This window comes from Stenella coeruleoalba (assembly GCF_951394435.1).
Source record: "Stenella coeruleoalba genome assembly, chromosome: 1".
Lineage (NCBI taxonomy): Eukaryota > Metazoa > Chordata > Mammalia > Artiodactyla > Delphinidae > Stenella > Stenella coeruleoalba.
This window is the reverse complement of record NC_137169.1, coordinates 75,571,614-75,592,455: the sequence shown is the minus strand read 5'-3', so window position 1 is coordinate 75,592,455 and position 20,842 is coordinate 75,571,614. Positions and strand designations below refer to the sequence as shown.

General features: G+C 34.1%; 1 protein-coding gene across 3 annotated transcripts in view; it reads left to right on the top strand.

The window, feature by feature from the left end:
* The window catches only part of ODF2L (outer dense fiber of sperm tails 2 like), a 38,414-nt gene extending 18,156 nt beyond the window's left edge, over nt 1–20,258 (top strand). For 2 of the 3 annotated variants that reach the window (XM_079926117.1, XM_079926116.1), the window contains exons 9-17: nt 2,202–2,311; nt 3,358–3,493; nt 8,311–8,421; nt 9,706–9,810; nt 11,780–11,938; nt 13,235–13,320; nt 13,403–13,565; nt 15,908–16,033; nt 18,505–20,258. In XM_079926117.1, the coding sequence (XP_079782243.1) occupies nt 2,202–2,311; nt 3,358–3,493; nt 8,311–8,421; nt 9,706–9,810; nt 11,780–11,938; nt 13,235–13,320; nt 13,403–13,565; nt 15,908–16,033; nt 18,505–18,633 (1,125 nt within the window). In that variant the 3' untranslated portion in view covers nt 18,634–20,258. The remainder of the gene's footprint in view (nt 1–2,201; nt 2,312–3,357; nt 3,494–8,310; nt 8,422–9,705; nt 9,811–11,779; nt 11,939–13,234; nt 13,321–13,402; nt 13,566–15,907; nt 16,034–18,504) is intronic. The other variant, XM_079926118.1, reaches the window with a different exon arrangement.
* Nucleotides 20,259–20,842: the final 584 nt, after the last annotated feature.

Below are 20,842 nucleotides of genomic sequence, written 5' to 3'. Positions count from 1 at the left end.
GTAATTCACTTCACTTAAACTCCGTAATGCATTTAAAACCATTTGCTGACGTAAACCCACCATGTGAAAGTTATCTTTGGGTGTATTAACAAAGTTGAAAAATGGACTTAGCGTTTTGTTGTTTTTGATGAATTATATTTATTCAATTACCAGTTAATAAAATATTTACTCTTTTTAATGTCTCACTGGTATCCTACCTCTTAAGAACTTACGCTGTGGCTTGTAGAATTATCAGAGGCTTTTAGAAATGAAAACAGACTTGCATAAATGCTTGTATAAACAAAACAACCTAATATTTTATAAGTTCAACTGTTAACATTTTAAAACTCTTAATATTTAAACTACATTCAGAAGAATTTAATTAGATGAAAGAATTGAGCATTAAGTGCAAAATCTATAAGGCTGTAGGCCTAGTTGAATGCCTGAAAATATTCTTGAGTGGTAAAAACTAATTGAGTCATTAACATTCTTGGGATTTTCCTGTTTAACTAGCACCATGTCACCCATGCCCCAGATCATAGTATAGGAAGACTTCTCCATTTGTTAACCTTGTGACTTTGGGTAAGCTTCTTAACCTCTCTAAGCTTCAGTTTCCTTATTGATAAAATAGGGGATAATAATACTGCCTGTCTCATACGATTGTAAGGAGGAATAAAGGAGAAAATATATGTCAAAGCACAGTGCCTGGCCAGACTACATTTTTGCCATATTGGCCTCCTTTCTATTCCTCTAATGCATGGAGTGTGTTTGTTTCATTGTTTTGTGCTGTTGCCTGTGGCTGTAATGTTCTTCTCAGGCTCAATAATAGCTGATTCTTTTAAAAATCATTCTGGTATCTTTTTACTTGACATCTCTTCAGAGGGGCCTTCCTTGACTACTCCTTTAGAAGTAGTCCCACAACAATTAATTGCATCAAGGTCTTAAATTTTCTTCTTAGCCCTTATTTTATAGGTAAAATTTCTAAATATCTTAATTTATATTCTAATATAATTGTCCAACTTACACTTTATAATGCATATTAATATTCATTTACATACAATATAAAAACAGAAAACTAGTCTTTTTTTAATATATTAAAAATATTGCTTTAAAAATATGAACAAAAAATGTCTTGCACATAATAAATGCTGAATAAATACTTGTTCAGTGAGTGCATAAATGATGGAAGGAAAGAAGGAAACACCCAATAAATGTTAACTGTTCATATCACTACTTCTGAGTTCTGATTAATAATTATTGGCACTGTTGTCATTCTAGTGAATTTGTTTCTCTGTAGACTGTAGAGAAGGGGTACAATGGCTACAGATCTCTAGGTGGATTTGTAAAGAGTAGATTCATTTGACAGTTATTTACTGAGAATCTGCTTTATGCCAGGCACTGTTCAAGACCCTAGTAATGAACAAAACAGACAAAAATTTCTACCTCTGGTAGCTCACATTCAAAGTGGGTAACCAACCACTACCACTCTTACTTTCTTGCTGACAGTACTAGTGTTTGAAAGCCAGTGGGGTGACTCTACAAAACAGCTTGGCATAGAACTACCATATGAACCAGCAATTTCATTCCTGGGTATTTATCTGAAAAAAACTGAAAACACTAATTCAGAAAGATATATGCACCCTAATGTTCATAGCAGCATTATTTATAATTACCAAGATATGGAAGCAACCTAAGTGTCCATCAACAGATGAATGGATAGAGAAGATGTGGTGTGTGTGTGTGTGTACACACACACACACACACACACACACACACACACACACACACACACACGGGTGACTATTACTCAGCCATAAAAAAAAATGAAGTTTTGCCATTTGCAACAACATGGATAGACTTGGAGGGTATTATGCTACATGAAATAAGTCCAACAGAGAAAGACAAATAAGAGTTCAGTAAATATAAAGGGAATTATCTTCAGTAATTATGAAACATTTTTTGAAAATAGTTCCATCAACATCCTTAATATGTTAAGTTGGAACTGCCACTATGTGCATATAAAGTAATAGTATTATCAAGTCATTATTAAAATTTACTTTAAAGTTTTCCTGTGTTCAGATTTGTACACTGAAATTTTCTGTAACAAAAGTTCCATACTTTATAGGATGAGTGTTTCCTTGTTTATAATGTATTTATTTTTAGGACCCTGGACAAAACCAGTGTTATGAAATTACAAGATGAGTACTTTATGTATGTTTTAGGAAGCCAAGTTGTCTGAAATAGTTTCAGCTTCCAACGTCTGGAAAAGTCATTATGAGAAAATTGCAATAGAAAAAACTGAATTGGAAGTTCAGATCGAAACAATGAAAAAGTAAGAAAAAAAATTTAGAGCCTTTTTACTGTTTCATAAGAAGTGTTTTCTGTTCTTTCCAACTTGAGTAATTTGTATTTTGGTTCTTATGGATTACATGTGGTAAAGCTGTTTTCTATATGATTGGCTATTTTTGCCATTTATAATTAATAAACTTTTCTTAGTCTACTTTAAAAATACAATAAATATGATTACCCATTAAAACTGCATTGGTGTTCACAAATTATTGTTCCTTAAAGTGTCTTACATGCATAACAAAGAAAAATTAAAATGCACATATTTTATAAATATATGTATTTACATATATTTATATATATTTATATATGTAGTATAATATATTTTTTATATATAAGCAGATTTTTTAAAATGTTTTTAACAGCAACATCAGCAACGACAGCAAGTTTTTAAATTATTTTATTTTATTTTTTTGGTTGCACCGGGTCTTAGTTGTGGTGGGTGGGCCTTTTAGTTGCAGCATGCACGTGGGATCTAGTTCCTTGACCAGGGATCGACCCCGGGCCCCCTGCATTGGGAGCATGGAGTCTTAACCACTGTGCCACCAGGGAAGTAAAAATACATATATTCTATACTTTGTAATTTATTATTAAGCTAACAATAAATAACTATATATTTGTTTTTGAATGTTTTACTTTCTGTATATTTTCTTCAGTTTTATCATTGAAAACTAGTGTATATGATTTGCTTCTAAAGATTATTTATTGCCTCACTTGATCCTTTTATTTAACCTTTTCCCTGAAATTGTGTGTATGTGTGTGCACATGTATGAATGATAGAAAGACAGACCTACCTGTGGATCATAGTTTAGATGTTCTACTGACTAGCGAAGAGAATGTTGTGTAATTTTTCATTGGCGTCATCAATGGGTAATTATTTCTATTCAGTTACTCAGTAGTAGTAACCTTATATATAGATTACGGCTTCCTATTTCCTTTGCTGTATGAGTTCTAGTAACTTTTGAAACTACCCTACAAAAATAATTTCAGAAACACACTGTTTGAATGAAAATTTCTATGACTTTTATAAAGGCAAATTATTCATCTTTTGGAAGACCTGAAGAAAATGGAAGACCGTGGAAAAAATTCATGCGAAGAAATTCTTAGAAAACTTCACTCAATTGAATATGAAAATGAAACTCTGAATCTTGAGAATACAAAATTAAAGGTACTATGTGTATGTGTTTATGTATATATGTATAGTATAATGACAACTTAGTCTACTTAGTAGAAGTAACTTGAAATAACAGCAGGTTTAGAGTAGTGCTCTTGTATCATTTTTTTCCTTTATGTTTCTCAAGAGTTTTAGAATATCATTATAATAAGTAACTTCTAAAACTATATCTATATATCTGTATGTACACATATAGGCACACATACTTATATAGAGATATTTAGATGTTTATAGTTGTATATACAAATACATGTAAAGGTTGTTTTCAGCAGTACTAAGATTTATGAAGTTGAATAACTGTCTCTTTGTCTCAACCTAAAAAAGTTTATTTACTCTCCAATTTAGCAGTTAGGTGAATCATCCAAAATTACATTAACTTTAATGCATAAGATTATTTCTAGGTGTCACGGTTACAATAGGATATAGCCTCAGGCGTGGTCCGTTTGAAACCAGAAAGTATGTTCTTGGCTGCTTCATAACCGGAAAGAATTTTCCAACTTAGTCAAATCCAAGGGATGATTGGTTTTTATGTGTACCCAGAGTAAAGATGGGGAACAAGCTTTTATACATTCTGAGGAAAAGGGTATTTGAGTTCCTAGTCATAGATACATGTAACCTGATGAGACTTGACTAAAGATGATGGCATCATTTTCAGTTCCTTAATACTGTTTTTGGAGGACAGTAAACAGAAGACAGAAAAGAATCTGTTTAATGGAAAAGAAGGCCAGAATTGGCAGTTCAAAACCAGTATGGCATCGGAGAACCTAGCTACTTTTTAGCTCTCTACTCTGCCATTCAAATGGCTGATGGGGCTCCATCCATTATAGCCAAGATTCAAATAACAGGATGGAGGGAAACAAAAGAAGAATTATCTCCCCCTTTTTCCCCATCTTCTCCTCTTTAGAGAGACTTCCTGAAAGTTCCATACCAGTCGACTCTTCTCCTTATTTAGGTATATGACCCCACCTAGTTACAGGGGAGACTAGAGAATGTAGCCTTCTAGTTATCCTGAACTCTAGCCAAATACGAATACTTCTTATTTCCTGCAACTTGTTTATGTTTTCCTCTATTCCTGTAGTTTTACTGTTCTTACAGTTTGGAATGCGTTTTCTCTCAGTATATAAATCCTGCCTTTCCTTTGAAGTTCAGTTTAAATGCTGCTTCCTCCCAAAGTCTTCTCAATTAGGATGAATCTTTCCTCATAAACTCCCATCTTTGTATGCACAGGATAATCAGGGGAGGTGTGACATATAGTTAGCTCTTACTCAATATTTATTGAATTAATTCTTTAAACATTTTATTCTAGAAGAGGAAGCAATTTTATTTATTATGTTTATTTTCTTAATTTCCTTGATATCCTTCAGAGAGGGGATTAGAAGGATATTTCATTAATTTTAAGTCTGGTTTTTAATTACATGGTAATGGAATTAATTTTAAATTACATATAAAAATCACTGAGTTAAAGCTTATATATTATATTCTATAAATAATTCAAAAACATGTATTTTTAACTCTCTGAATTTTGTTTAAGGAAAAACATCTAGGTATATTTGGCATATGTTATGCGCAATGTAAAATTGTCTAGATGTTGTATTTTGTTACTTTCAATTATTTTAGAATAATTTTAGATTTTAGTTTCAAATGAAGAAGATACTAGCTGATACTGTTTCTAGGACCCCAGTGACCTCCTCTATTAAAAACAACAAAAGTTATTTGGAAGGTTACAAAGTTCTATTTGTTCATTATAGAAAGTTTGAAAAACAGAAAAGCACAAAAGGAAAATTTTAAAAATCACCTATAATCTCACAACTGAAAAATAAGTAAAGTTACTCTTTTAGCATATATATATAATTTGGGGATTGTGAACTACTTCCAGTTTTGGGTTGGTTTTTTTTTTTGCTATTATAATATAAATAAAAATGTGGATACGTTTAGTCTTTTTGCATATATATTTTCTTAGGATAAATTTCTGCAAGTGGAATCATATGGTCAAAAGGAAGACCCATTCTTAATGTTAGTTTTATATATTTCCAGGTCACCCATCGTAAATGGGTCCCTATACTTTTTCCAGTACTAGGCAATTTTAAAACAAATCTCTCCAAATTTGATAAGTGATCTTATCTAGTTTTGGGGATTTAAATACCATCTATATCCTGGGGGCTCTCAAATTTATATCTCTAGCCTAGACCTTGCCTCTGAATTCCAGACATGTATTCTACTGCTTACTTGAAATCTCCACCTGGATATTTCATAGGTGTCTCAAAGTTATCATGTCCAAAATAGAGTTCCTATATTCCCCAATACGGTTCATCCTACAGTTTTCCTTGTCTCAGTTAATGGCAGTCATCCTTTCTGTTACTTGACTCCTTTCTCTCACACCTGCTTCCAGTTTGTCAGCAGATCTACTTCAAATATATCCAGAATTTGACCACTTCTCACCAGCATCACTGTCATCCTGGTTCAAGCCACCATCATGTCTCATTGTTATAGTGACTGCCTACCTCTTCTCTTTGCTTCTGCCCTTGCCCCTGCCCCTGCAGTCAGCATTCAGTGTAGCAGTAAAGTAGTTCCTATAAAAATGTAAGTCAGACCATGTCACTGCTCTGCTCAAAACCCTTCAGTGATACCTTGATTAATAGAGTAAATATCTACAAGGCATTACACTATCTGGCTTTCCATTACCTCTCTGACCTCATATCCTTCCACGCTTCCCTTTGTTTTCTTGCTTTCTGCCACATTGGCCTTCTTGCTTTTTCCCCTAACTGGCCAGGCTTTCTCCCACCATTGCCTTTCTCTACAGGAATCCTCTTCCCTCAAAGAGCCATACTTCCTTTTGGTGTTTACTCCCAAGTCCCTTTCTCAGGAGGCCTCCCTGGCCCATTCCCAACTTGTCCTTACTGTCTTACTTTTGTGTATGATATATTTTACTTCTTGTTTTTTGTCTATATACCCCTTATTTGTGTCTATCTATACATGGAGTACATTAAGCTCACAATGGAAGGGATTTTTGCTTCTTATGTTCACTACTAGAAGACTATCCATTGCCTAGAGCATTTTTTAATAACTAGTAAGTATAATTTTTCATGTATTTGTTGATCATTTACATTTCTGCCTTTTGGAATTACCTACTCATTATCTTTTGCATGTCTTTTTTCCTAATTATTATATAAGACCTCTCTCTGTATTAATCTTTTGTCATAATCTTTTACTTTTTTCACATTTTGTTAGGCTCTTTAGTTTCTTGAGGGGCTATGAAATTTTGGAGATATATGTACATGTACATATGCATGTATATATATGCATGTGTGTGTTTGTATGTGTGTGTGTGTGTATATCTTTTTTTCCTTTTCGGCTTCTGCTGGGAGTCTCACATTTCTGCACATCTGACTGCCTGTGATCCAGATACAGACTGTCTTTTCAAGGATGTTTGTATAGTGAACATCCTTGGAAGATAACAATGTTTCCTTCTACCAAAAGGCATGCTTACTACGTGTTATAAGAGATTTGGGTTCCCTAAACTCAGAGTTGCTTCTGTATACAACCCACTGCATGTACAGGTATCATCTGGCCCTCTTGGTGTTGCTCTGCGGGAAGTGGGGCTTTGGAAACGAACACAGATGCTAATATCTGGCTACTGCTATTGCTTTGAGTAATAAAGAAATTAAGACTCTGACCCAGGAGTCTTGTGTCTTCTGCTAGCATGCATGAAACTGTGCTAGGCTAACTGGTAAACTTGGAGGATAAAATCTCAGACTCTTACAGTTCATGATATCATCTTTTGATTTTATGCTTAGTTAGGTTTTTGCTATCCTAAAATCAAATCAAATTTTACCTGGATCTTCTGTGAAAAACTTTAAGCTTAACTTTTAAATATTTAATACATTAAAATAAATATATAATTGTTTAATATAAAAATCATGTTTGCTGAAGGCAAATAGTCAAATCTGCTTTTTTCCTAATAAATGGTTGTCTTATTACCATTATATAGTGATCCATATTTTCCCCATTTATTCAAAAATCCAACCTTTGTCATACACTAAATATAATCTTAGTGTATTTTTCTTTTTCTATTCCATAGACCTCTATATTATTATGTTAGTGTCTTAATAATTTTAGTTCTTTATACATTTTAATATCTAATAAGTACTGAGATTCTCTAGTACCTTTTAAAATTTTTATTAGTCTCTTTATTTTTCCATATGAATTTTAAATTAATTTTGTCATATTCCTCTTCCCCTCAACTGTTATACTTTTGGTTGTAATTACAGTAAAGTTTTATTGATTTGGAAAAAACTGATATGTCAAGAGTATTGAGTCCTCCCTTCCAGGAACATGGTCTTTCTATTTTCCAAGTCTTTTTCATCAGTAAATTTTTAAAGTTTAAAAATAGGTCTTGGGGCTTCCCTGGTGGCGCAGTGGTTGAGAGTCTGCCTGCCGATGCAGGGGACACGGGTTCGTGCCCCGGTCCGGGAAGATCCCACATGCCGTGGAGCGGCTGGGCCCGTGAGCCATGGCCGCTGAGCCTGCGCGTCTGGAGCCTATGCTCCGCAATGGGAGAGGCCACAACAGTGAGAGGCCCACGTACTGCAAAAAAAAAAAAAAAAAAAAGGTCTTGAATAAGTCTTATTAAGGTTGCTCATAAATATTACTAACTTCCTGAAATTCCTAATTTTAGATGGTAATTATATGCAATCAGAAATAATTATTTTATTAGCTTCGTTGATAAATGAGTTATGTTTTTTAATGCTATAGCACTGGAGTACAAATGAATTCTAATGATTTATAAAATCTATTTATATATTCCTTAATAGACTACACTAGCTGCTTTGAAGGACGAGATTGCCTCTGTTGAAAATGAGCTCTTAGAATTGCAAGAAGTAGAAAAACAACAGAAAGCTCTTATTGAAGTTTATAAAGCTCAGGTGATCATTGCATTTATTTTAATGTTTGTTAAATTTGGTAGATAATTTAAAACACTGCATTTGTTTATGATGTAAAAAAGCAGAACTGAAGAAAGGTGGAGTTATTATTTGTGATAAAATATGATATATCCCAAATATTTCTTAAGGTCCCAAATACTTTTATAAAATGATGATTCTGCTGATTCCTGATTTAAATATCCTGTGTTTATATTGGTTATTCCTAAAAGTAGATCTAAAATTAATTACATAGGTGTAATGTGAACCTATAATAATCCTATTAGTTAATTTTGGTTATGTTTGTCGTCTTGTATTTTTAATGGTATTGATTTAGAATAATGACTCCCTTCAAGGGTCATTAAAGCACAATATTTCCTCTTTCCAAATAAATAAAGTATAATTCAGATTTACTCACATGAAAGACCTGGAAGAGAACAGATGACAATATGTATGGAATAGAGAGTGTGTTAATTGGTAATTTATAGAAAAGCTTAAGTATTAGAAAGTTTAAGAAAAACTTCATTTGAAGGATGGGACTTATGTAGGTCCTTGAGTGGGTAACAAACTGTCAATAAAGAGCTTGATTTTCTTGGAAGAGAGTGTTTGAATTGAAGAATAATGAACTAAAGGTTAAAACTTAAGGAGGGGCATAATGTAGGTAAGTAGGAAGCGCTCCATCCCAATGGTTTAGATAGAAAATTGGAGTTGAGACATCCAGTTAGAATATTGCCGTCATCCCAGCTGGAGGTAAGAATGGAGGCTGTGATGGACTGTGCAGTGCGTTACTGGGAATGTCATCTGGGTCTTCCAGCTGGTTGTTCTGGTTTAATCCCCCATCAAGAATACTGTAGATGAGTTACCGTATTCTTGACTCTGGGCCTTGTATAAAGTGCTCAGATATTTTTTGAGCAGATTTTGATTCGGAGTGTGAAATAATTGGTTTGGGAGCTAGTTTGGACCAGAGACTGATTCTTTAAAGTGACGTGGGCCTGCAAATGAGGATCTCTCTCTAATATTCAGAGCTCAGGTGAAGATTCTAGAAGTATTGATGGGAAAAGACAGGTAAATCATAAAAGGATTGTGGATTAGAGTAGAGCACTGAGTGATTCCTGTATTTAAAGAAGGAATAACATTAGATAAACATACTGAGAGTATTAATAGGAAAATGATAATGGGTTTAAAATTGAAATTTTAAAATTTAAATTCAATTTTTTAGCTTTTTATTTCATACAGGGGTCCTAATAATAAAATAATGCATCTTACTTTAATAATATATTTTATTTTCAGATACAGAAGTTGCAGGAAGCAGCTGAAATGGTGGAAAGCAGATGTGAAAGTTTGCTACAAGAGAATAACCTAATAACAAAAAACAAAAATAAAAAATTAAAGAAGGTAAGTTTGACATTTTAAACAATAAAATAATGTTTTATGTATGTTTTGTACTTTATATAAATTCTTTAATTTTGGTCATTTTCTTTAGTTTAGACCTAGAAATTATCTGTTCTCGATTTCTGTGGCAGTTTGTTTTCTAAGGACATGACGTTTCGTCCAGGCTTGAAATGTTTGTTTGTGTGAATATTTTTTTTTACTTTTTCCAAAATATTTGGGAAATAACATAAATGTATAATTTTTCTGATACAAGAGCAGACTTAAGTAGCAGAAAAAATGGTTATTTGTCCCTGAGCTTCATGCAAAGTTGAATACCTTTCATTTTTAATCTTACCTTTTTATTCTGGTAGTAAATCTTTTGTGTACAAAAGCAAAGTAAATATTCTCTGCTAAATGCTTTTATGGAAGAAAAATAACATTAAAAAACCCAACATCATTTACTTGTTTTTCACCCTATTGCCAAAGAATGAGGGGAAGTTCAGTGTTGGCAAGTTATGATGTTTTTGTGAATATTTTTAAGTTTTTAAATGAAACTGCATCCCTTTTTGGGTCTTTTCACGTTGTTTTGGTAAGGAAGCAGCAAAAGTTGTAGGACGCTGACTCCCCTGACTCCCGGCTGGGGACATCATGGGATGTTACTGGTCAGTTCCAACTGAGTGTAATAAAGTGACTGTCTCTGGGTCGTCCCCACATCTTGGAATTGAGAAGTCTGAGTGAGGCACCAATGTGAAGAAGAAAGAGGTCAGCCAGAGCAGACATTCTGCTGGTTAAAAGAGATAAAGGTAGCCTATCAAATGTGCAACTTACTACTTAGAATTATCAATACTTTTCACCTATTTTTAGCAGAGCAGAGAAGAAATCATTTCATACCTCTTGATCAGTTTTTCTCATGAGACATACCAATGCAAATATCTCCTCTTTTGTAGGCAGCACTCTAAATAAATGTCTATTTAAAAAGCCTATTCAAAAGGCCAATGGGGCAGGAGCCTGTGATTTTCAAATACTGTGAGGTCACAATGTTTTCTTACTGGTATTAAACCAGACAAGCCATTATTATTTGTTTTTCTAATGAAATGCATCCTTTTTCTTTCCTACTGTTTTAAGTCTCCTGGTTTTCTCATGGGCTCTTAGATGTTTGGGGACCCAGAGGTAGGCTTTGTTCTACTTTTATCTTTTGTGATCAAGAATGCCAGATGTTGCACAGCAGCTCTGTGTGTTTCCGGTCTCAGGGAAAGAGTCTAGCTCTTGTTTTCCCTCCCTATGAACATCCTAAGTGCCCTATGTCTTGTTATTTTTTCTTAACTAGCAGTACAAGCATTTTTTTAGGGCTGCTTCTTGTCACATCTCCACAAAAGTGCCACAGTGAAGAATTGCAGCAGCCAAAGAGATTAATATAGATACAGTTAGATTTGTTCTTAGTAACATATAACATTAATGATCAAATTATAATCTACTGAGTACTGATGATATTAGCTATTTTGAATTTATATACAGTAAACCTACTGATTTGGACTAAGCTGAGCACGGCAAGGCTGCTCTAATTGAAATATCTGAGTTACCAGATCGAATGACAGAGAGTCTAAAGTTACTTTAGCCTGATGGCTGGACAGCAGAAAACTACCATACCAGCTTTCTTAGTAATATCTATACTTGAATATAAATGACAGAATTCAAAAAAGTTTACTTTCCTAAGTAATTTAAACAATCTCCCTGCAAGCTAATATTACCATAGTCGTTTATTCAGCAAACTTTTTGGAAACTAATTGAAGTCCAGCCCACTTTTGAGTCATACATTCTTATTTAGCAGAGGCTAACTTAAAGTTTATTCTTATTTATTTGGTTAAATCTTTTTTAAAAAACTATTATACCTAAAACATTTACTATATTGCAAGCATATCTAGTATTTAAGATAGTAGAAACGTTAATGCTGAATGTGTGATCTTGCACTTATTTCCCTAATGCTACAACTCAGGTGAGAGGCCAGATGGAGTCTCATCTGAAGGAGTTAGAGCACGACCGCGATTCCTTGACGGCAGCAGAACAGAGGCTTCACGAGTGTCAGGAGAGCCTGCAGCACCACAAGGGGAAATGTGCAGACCAAGCACACGCCATTAGGGAGCTTCAGGGCCAGGTGTCCAGCCATCATTTTGATTTTTGCTAGATGTGTTAAATGCTTTGGAATAATTTCACCAGTTGAGGGCACTCATGTCAGGGGGTGATTATTTTACTCTCATCTAAATAAGTTGATAAAAGGTCAGTTTCATGCACATACTATATTATTTTCAAGGTATTTTTTAAAATATTGGTAATTAAATTTGCTGATTTAGTTTATTCATACAAATCTGTATTTAGACATTTGAGGACATAGTAATAGCATGAGTGAAGGAACAAAGCTATGTTTACATGTATATTTTTTGATGTTAGGATAAGGTAAATTATTGTAATTTACCTTACAAAAACTAGAATTTATTTCAATTAGAATTATGTACCAAGTTTATTTGTATTATTCTCAATTATTTTTTTCAACATATACTTTTTTTACTCCATCAGAAGAGAGATCGTGGGTGCCATACAGCCATCTCTTAACTCAGTGCCTAGCACATAGTAAACAATAAATATTTTTTTAATTATTTTTCAAAGAAGCTTGTTCAAAGGTGGTGGCAAGTCTTTTTCTTTATCTGCAGAATAATTTTAGGAAGGATTCCCTATCTTTCAAATGTAATCTGGATTTAATATTGAAATGCATCCTCATTTTAAAAACAGGCAAACAAAACTTTGCTGAGTTTAAGTTCCTGAAAAGAGATCTTTCTAGGAAAATGTCAGATCACATAGATAACCTAAATTACTAATTGAAATTATGAGAAAAATTCTATTTTTATTTTTCAAAACATCTTAAACTATTTAAATATAGCTTTTGAAGCAATGGGAAGAATATTCTGTCTTGGCATGGGCAGGTGTGTCTTTGGTTGATTTGCTTATCTATTTTATTTTGCTTCTCACAAATACGGTTTTTACTCAGAGTTACAACTTCACAGATATTCAATTATCAATCACTATCTGTAAGTGAAACAGAAAACTGTAAGAGTAACCCTAAGTATCCAACAATAGGAGATTACTGTTTAAAATCTTCACATTTACTTAATAAATGTTCTTTTTCAATAAAACATTACTCAGAATGTTTTAATTGCCATCTTTCAGTAAAATTTTTCGTAGATTTTCCGTGAGGCAACGTAGTTTTTTTTTAATTAACCAGGAATTTAAGAACTTGTATTTTAACAATGTAATATTTCTTGGTGTCTCTCTGTATAGGAGTAATAATAATATTTATACCTTCTTCTTTTTTATAATTGTTCTAATGATAAACTATATAGATTTCTTTGGAAGTTGATTATAAAGAAAATAACCAAGAAAACTTTTTCTCCTTTAGGTTGATGAAAATCATGATCTTCTGACAAAGCTTTCCCTGGAAGAGGAAAATTATCTTATTCAGTTGAAATGTGAAAACCTTAAACAGTAAGTATTAAATTGACTTAAAATTGGTGTTACCTTTTTTTCTACACAGTATAATTTTAAAATATATGTCTTCTGTAAAAAGAAAATTAGAACAGATGGATGCAGAAAATAAAGAGCTTGAAAAGAAGCTGGCAAACCAAGAAGGATGTCTTAAGCATACCAATCTTGAGTTGAAAGAGAAATCTGCAGAATATAGAGCATTGGCCAGACAGCTGGAAGCTGCTGTAGAAGAAGGAAGACAAAAGGTACAGATGGCCTTTATTCAGAAACTTTTTAATTAGTTTACCAAAGAGTCATCTTTTGAAACAGACAATATCTCATCTTGCCAAACCTACAGTTATTGTTTTTATCCTGATGACAGGGTGAAGGGAGCAATTACATTTTTGTTTTTTACCTGCTTTTCCCTTTTGGAGCTAAACAGATAGATTACTGGTCCAGAGTTACTTCACTAAATAAATGATGATGTGGCAGGGTAAAGGGCAGAGATGGAAAACACTTTAAAGAAGTCCCCCCTCTTTTTTTTTTTAATGAAACCACAGCAAATATGCAAATTATTGAACCTTTTGGTTTTGATCAGGATTCAGTGAGCTATAAAGCTCAACTCCCTTTTCTTTTGGCAAATGTTGTTGTATAAATAAATACAGACAAGAATTAATTTCCAGTTATATCCATCTGGATAGCATTTAATACATATCTCACTGTCTGTCAAGCATTCTGCTAGTGCTTATGATGCAAAGATGAATAAGACCTGGCCTCAGCTCTCAGGACACTCACAGTCCAGTAGGGAGATAACATGTGAACAAACAAATGTCATCCAGCAAGTAGGTGCTACAATGCAGGGAAGATACAAGGTACACCAAGGGAGTGTGGTTAGTTCAATCTGGAGAGGAGGAGAAAATGATTCAGGAAGATCTCAAAGAAGAGGTAAATTTATCAAGTGATTTGAAAATGTAATCTTGAAAGACACGAGGTGGGCTTTGGAATCCACAAGAAGTAGATTTGAATTCTGGCTCTGACACATTATACCCTGACCCAGGGCAAGCTACTTTCTAAACTTTAGTTTTTTAATTGATAAAATGGGGATGATGAATTTCCTCATAGGATTGAATGATGCCAAAAGGAGATTGTCTATACCCTGATGACTCTCAGAAGTATATCTCCGCCCCAGACTTTTCTCTATCCTGACATCTAAATTCATATATTCTGCTACTTATTTGACATCTCCACTTAACATAGGCATCTCAAACTTAACATGTCCAGCACCAAAATTTGAATCTATCTGTCTAGACTCTCTTCCACCTATGGTCTTTCCCAAGCCTGTTAAAGGCAGTTCCACAAGGGTGAGATAACATCTGATATCCTTGAAATGTGGCTCTTAAATCGTAAGTGTCATATAGATATATTTTGATTTTTTTTTTAACTCCAGGAAAGCAATTTAAATTGACTTTGAAAGACACATCATTGAATGAAAGCTAAGTAGTAAAGTGTACTGCCAATGATAGACGTGTAATCCAGATTTCTCAGTTCCAACCTTTGGGAGGAAAATAAGAAGTGACTTTATCCTGGGTTCAGACTAAATGGACTTTGGAAATGCTAGGTGCTCTCAGATTCCTTCTCACAAGAGTTCAGTTCCCAGAGATGTGTCTGCCCTCTCCTTTCTTTCCTGCTACAATGGAATATGGGGTTGTCTTTAGTTCCTACCACATGAGGAGTGCCATCACTGCACTGTCACCATTGTCTACACTGCTGGACATTGTAAAGGACACAGATACTTGTCCTGAGGGCCCGTTCTCCCACAGCTTCAAATCCTGCTATCCTCACAATCACCCTTGGAATTTGTGCACAAGAAATCTTTGTAAATAACTTTATAATAACTTAGAACTTAGTCCATGGGAGTGAGATTAGAGGACAGTCCTTTCTACTAGCTCCTTGCTCCTGAACTAGTCCCTGCGTCCACTGTCATTCTTATGGATCCAACCCAGCATTCCTGCAGATAGGCTCCCAAGTATCTGAATCCTTGGATGAATGTAGCTAAGCTAGACTTTCTGCTAAAATAAGCCATCGGAGAAATATGAAAACTCAAATTCAGAACATTTTGGAAGTGAATGAATGAAAAACCAATCTCGTGTGTGTGTGTGTGTGTGTGTGTGTGTGTGTGTGTGGTGTAAATATCACCTACCCTGCCCCCAGTTCTGTCCATCCAAGTCTATAATCAGCGTTGGTTGTGGACTTTGTATGTCCCACCACCACTCCAGACACCATGGTAAATATAAATACTGTAAAACATGGCAATTGGTCATAGAAATATAGTATTGGGGAAAACCTACCAACGTCACAGAGCAGTGCAAATACGTATACCTCTTCCACTTCAAGCTAATTTTTCAGGTACTTACACAGCAAAGAGGAGAATACATGCTTACACTATGCGTTTCTCAAGATAGAACATCTTTAAACACTTTCTAATTAAATTGTCTAATATCCAAATAATACCTGTTTGGAAAGAAGTGATACAGTATAACGATGTCAAGGCTTTAAATCATATTTTAAAGAAAGCACATTTAGTTTTTTCTTTTAATTAAAATTACAGGTTTCTGAAGAAATAGAGAAAATGTCATCTAGAAAAAGGGCTTTACAAATTAAAATATTAGATCTGGAAACTGAGCTTAGAAAGAAAAATGAAGAACAAAATCAACTTATTTGCAAAATGAACAGTGTAAGTATTAGTATGGCTTAATGTATTTTCATTAAAAATAAGTTAGCATTTAGCATTCTTACCTTGGAGTTTAGTTATAAACAATTAAAATACAAAGTGAGGGGAATCAAGGCTATTGCTTTACTGATAGTATTAAAAATAACAAATAATATAAATCATAAAAAATAAAAATGGGGGCTTCCCTGGTGGCGAAGTGGTTGAGAGTCTGCCTGCCAATGCAGGGGACACGGGTTCATGCCCCGGTCCGGGTAGATCCCACATGCCGCTGAGCAGCTGGGCCCGTCAGCCATGGCTGCTGAGCCTGCGCGTCCGGAGCCTGTGCTCCGCAACGGGAGAGGCCACAACGGTGAGGGACCCACGTACCGCAAAAAAAAAAAAAAAAAGTCAGCATTTGGGCAAAGAATTATTATCCTGCATCCTTGGTAGCATCTATTACATTTCCCCCGAAGTCTCATCAGGCCCTTTCCCTGCATATTACTTTTACATGACAAATGCTTAATGAAAGTTACAGATATCATTGACTTATTTTCTTTCTAATATGAGTTTTTCAGTTTTTAAGATAAACACTTATTATGAGTTAGATTTTGATATGTCTTAAATAATGCATATTATATTTTAGAAAGTTACAAGTTGGTGTTAAGTAAACATTTTATATCTGCATGTGAAGTGGATACTTTGGTCCACTCAGCCATGAGATGAGAATACCAAATTGGCTGTGTTTAATTAGTCTTACAATGTTTTTTCCTAACTATTCATGAAACAGTCAGATGGCATAACAAACTGTGAAAGCTGGCACTAGTTGGGACTGAATTACTTGAAAACTATCTACTTAACAGTGACACAGGAAATAATACTTTATTTTTTCCAGGAGCCAAACTCCATGAAAACTATTTTTTCATTCCCAAGCATCTAAATCATTGAAAACCTGAAAGGTTCAAAAGTTAAATGAGTTTTGACGTGCAATATTTTAATTTTATTGCCATCAAAAGTTCCATGGCAATTTAATCAGAACAAAACATTTCTCATCTTTAATTTAGCACAGGCCTTCCCTTTATTTCAAAACTTTTTTTTTTAACTCACTGTCAGACTTTCTGTTGTAAAATATGTGTGACATTCTTTGTGTAATTGAAACTTCTGAAAAAATAAAATAAGTATTAAGATGAGGTGTGTTTGCTATAATATTCCCAGTACTTGGGAATATTAAAGCTGCTAAAATAGGTAGATTTAAGATCTGATGTTTTGCTAAACCTGATCATTTTTACAGTAGTAAGAAACTAGAATTCTAACCATAGATTTAGACATTGCTGAAAAATGGGTTTATGAGTTCTTTCCCTTCCAGAGGGCAGTTTAGTTGGCAATTCAGTATTTGTTTTGTATACAAGGCTTAGCTCCATCTGAACTGTAAGCACCCTGAGAGGCTGTCTCATAGTTAATTGTATGCTGGTGTCTTCTAGGGTGCCCTGCCCACAGTGGCAGGCCTCTACAGATTTTCTGCCCAGGTGCTCCGGGGGAGGGCGGAGTGCTTGCACAGACCCAAGGGTGACCCTCAGCAGCTTACCTCAGACCAAGAAGCCTGACATGTCTTTGGAGTCTTATATATTATACTAAAATCCATGTATATTTTGCTTTCTACCTTACAGTATGTGTGTTTGTATTAATATTTTTCCCTCCCAAGTTGTTGAGTAAAATCGATGTTCCTCAAAGATTCACTATATCCATTCTGTGACTTTGTGTAGCTCAGCCTAGCAAGTTGTTTCATACCACCCACCACACTTCCCCAGGGGGCATCGCTCAGTTTCACAAGGTATTGGGTGTCATTGAACACCTGATAGGAAGGATATAAAAGATTTTTCTTCTCAAGGTGCCTACATTTTAGTTGGAAGCTAGATGATATTTGCAGCCTGTCTATCTAAAGTATTTTCAGTGAACAGATCTCTTGGGAATTTATATGCAGCTGAATATTTTAAAAATACATTACATTTAAAATTTTTTCCTCAAAGAATACCTATGATATTGAGTTCATTTTATTTTTTAAAAGATTCTAAAAATAAAATATTCATATTATCAAAACTAGAATTCTATCAGTTTTTAAGATAGCAAAAGTCATTCTTTTAGGCAAAGAAAATGGCAAAAACTAGTATTAAAATATGTCATGTTAAATGTAATAGAAATTAATAGTTTTAAGTAAAATTCATTTGAGTTAATCATGTTAAATATGTAATAATTTGGGGCTAAGTGAAGGTGTATTACAACAAACTCTGTCACAGTAGAGATCAACCATGTATGTGCTTTATTCTAGATTTTAAAGAAAAGTGAGCTCTAAATTAATAATCAACACATCAGATGTTAGGATTCTTTCTTTAAAAAAATTAAAAACCATGTATTCAATTATTGTGTATATAAATTTATATTATGACTATCCTTTGATATGAATGTCATTATTAATTATCTTTATTTCTTTTTTTATTTAGAAAGCACAACATCAGGAAGTATGTTTGAAAGAAATACAGCATAGTCTTGAAAAGTCGGAGAATCAAAATGAGAGTATTAAGAATTATTTACAGTTTCTTAAAACTTCTTATGTAACAATGTTTGGATAAATTGTTGGATTTATTTTCTATAAGCAATAGGTTTTTACTATGAGTCTAAAAAGTAATTAGATAAAAATTAAATAAATATACTATCTGTTGCTATATTTTATGATTTATGGGTGGTACTATTAGGGTTTTTATGTAAAGATTTTTGAAACATAATTTATTATCCAGTTGAAACTTTAAAACAAGATACATGTTAGTATTCCTTTTTTGCTGGATAATCTTCACTTAGCTCTGGATTAATATCTATTTAATTTATTTTGGTTTTTGGAATATTTTACACACAGAAAAGAAGCCAGAATCATTCTTTGTAGCAACTATTCAAGTGAATTTGTAATAAACCTAGGCCAATTATGAGCCAAATACATGATTTTAAATAATGTATATAATTGTTTTACATTATGGTGCTGTATATTTATATATTAATATAATAAAGGAAAATATTCTGGATATTATTTTTAATAATGATATCATTGCATACTTTCTAAAGATACCAAAGGTCTCAGTGTACTTAATATTATTTCAAATATGCAGAGATGCCATTATAATTCCTGTGAGGTTTTAAATATAGAATTTTAAGTCATGGCTACTAAATGCCAACTGACGGTAACAGGTGAAAATATGTTGGCATGCATTGTTTCTTTATAAAGAATAGGCATTTAGGCTCTCCTATAAATTCATAGTCTGTTTTGTTCTTCATCTTATGTTAGTGATTGCCTGATATTATTAGTGTAGACATTCTGAAACCCCTGAGTTAAGTGAAAGATTAAAGGGGAATAGCTTGTCCCACCCCTACGCATGGCCAGCTCACATGGGATGATCAAAATAAACACTCTTAATCCCAGGAAGCTTTAGAATAAGGTGTTTGTTACTGGGATGACGTAGAAGAGCTACCAAGAACATGTTCTCTGTAATCTCCTAGCCTATGTGTCAAGGCAGGATACTCTAAAAGGGGACGGATGTAATTGACAAGGGATCAAGTAGTAGTGACTTCTCGCAGAGAAAGGCTTGAGAGCTGTTTATTCAAAGAACACTCAGGTCTCAAAAGATTGTTCAAAGAGGCAAGTTGTGTACTACACAGTCCAGCCTATGAACAGAGCTCAGTCCCCGCAAGGTGTTTTATCCACTTCTGACCAGAAATGGGGGCCTGCTTATCTCTGGTCCCCTCACTCCTAAGACTGCCATATCATCTGCAGGGGCTTACTTCCCTGTGACCCAACTGCTTCATAGTATTTTTCTTAAAATAGCAAAATACAGTAATTTCAGAAACTGGCCACATTTCTTTCCCAACAATTGCCAACAATATTAGAGTTGCCTTTTAATTTTAAATCATAGTACTTGTGGTACTAAAACACATGCTTGACCCTTGTGGTCCTTTCTTCATCTCCTACGGCAAAGACAGCCTTAGGAAATACTCACGTGAAAGAAAACTAAGGCTCTTGAGTATATCCCACTAGACTGTGAACTCTTTAAGGGCAGAACTGTATCTTATTTATGATTCTGTTTCAGCCACCACATAATACCTGATATGGATACTCAGTTGATGTTTGTGAATAGGTAGATAGATGGGTGTTAAGAGAGGGAGGTATTCATATTCCTCCCTTAGATATGACAAAATGTAAGCATAGAGGGATTAACTTCTGTGGCTGTGATATAAAACTCTTTGGGTTTTAAAGTTGGCATTTGAACTCAAGCCTTCTGACTCCAAAATTAAAAGTTCTATGTACAATACTTTTCTCCTGTTGTAAGCTGTGACAGCAGCAGTAGCCCAGCAGCAGCATTGCTGTTATTTATTGAGTACTAGTCTGTGCCAAAGTTCTGAGTGTAGTACATGTATTAATTCATTTAATCTTTATGTCTGATGAGAAAGGTGCTATTAATTAGATTTACTCTTCAGGAAACAAAAACACAGAAAAGTTAAGTAACTTGCGCAAGGTCACACAGCTAGTAAGTAGCAGGCATCCAGAGTCTCTGCTCTTAACTATGACCGTACTACCTTCATGTATATTTCATAAATAAAGGTAATGGTTTCTTTTAACAAGCATGCATTGCTTCATCTATGAATACTTTCTCTTTTTTATATTTTTAATTTTTATCAAAGTAATTTGTGCATATGGCGTTTAAAAATTGGTCCCCGCAATATTTCATCTGGACTGTGGAAGGAAAAGTCTTACTGCAAAGTCCCTAAGGTTAGTACTCAGATGCTAGTGACACA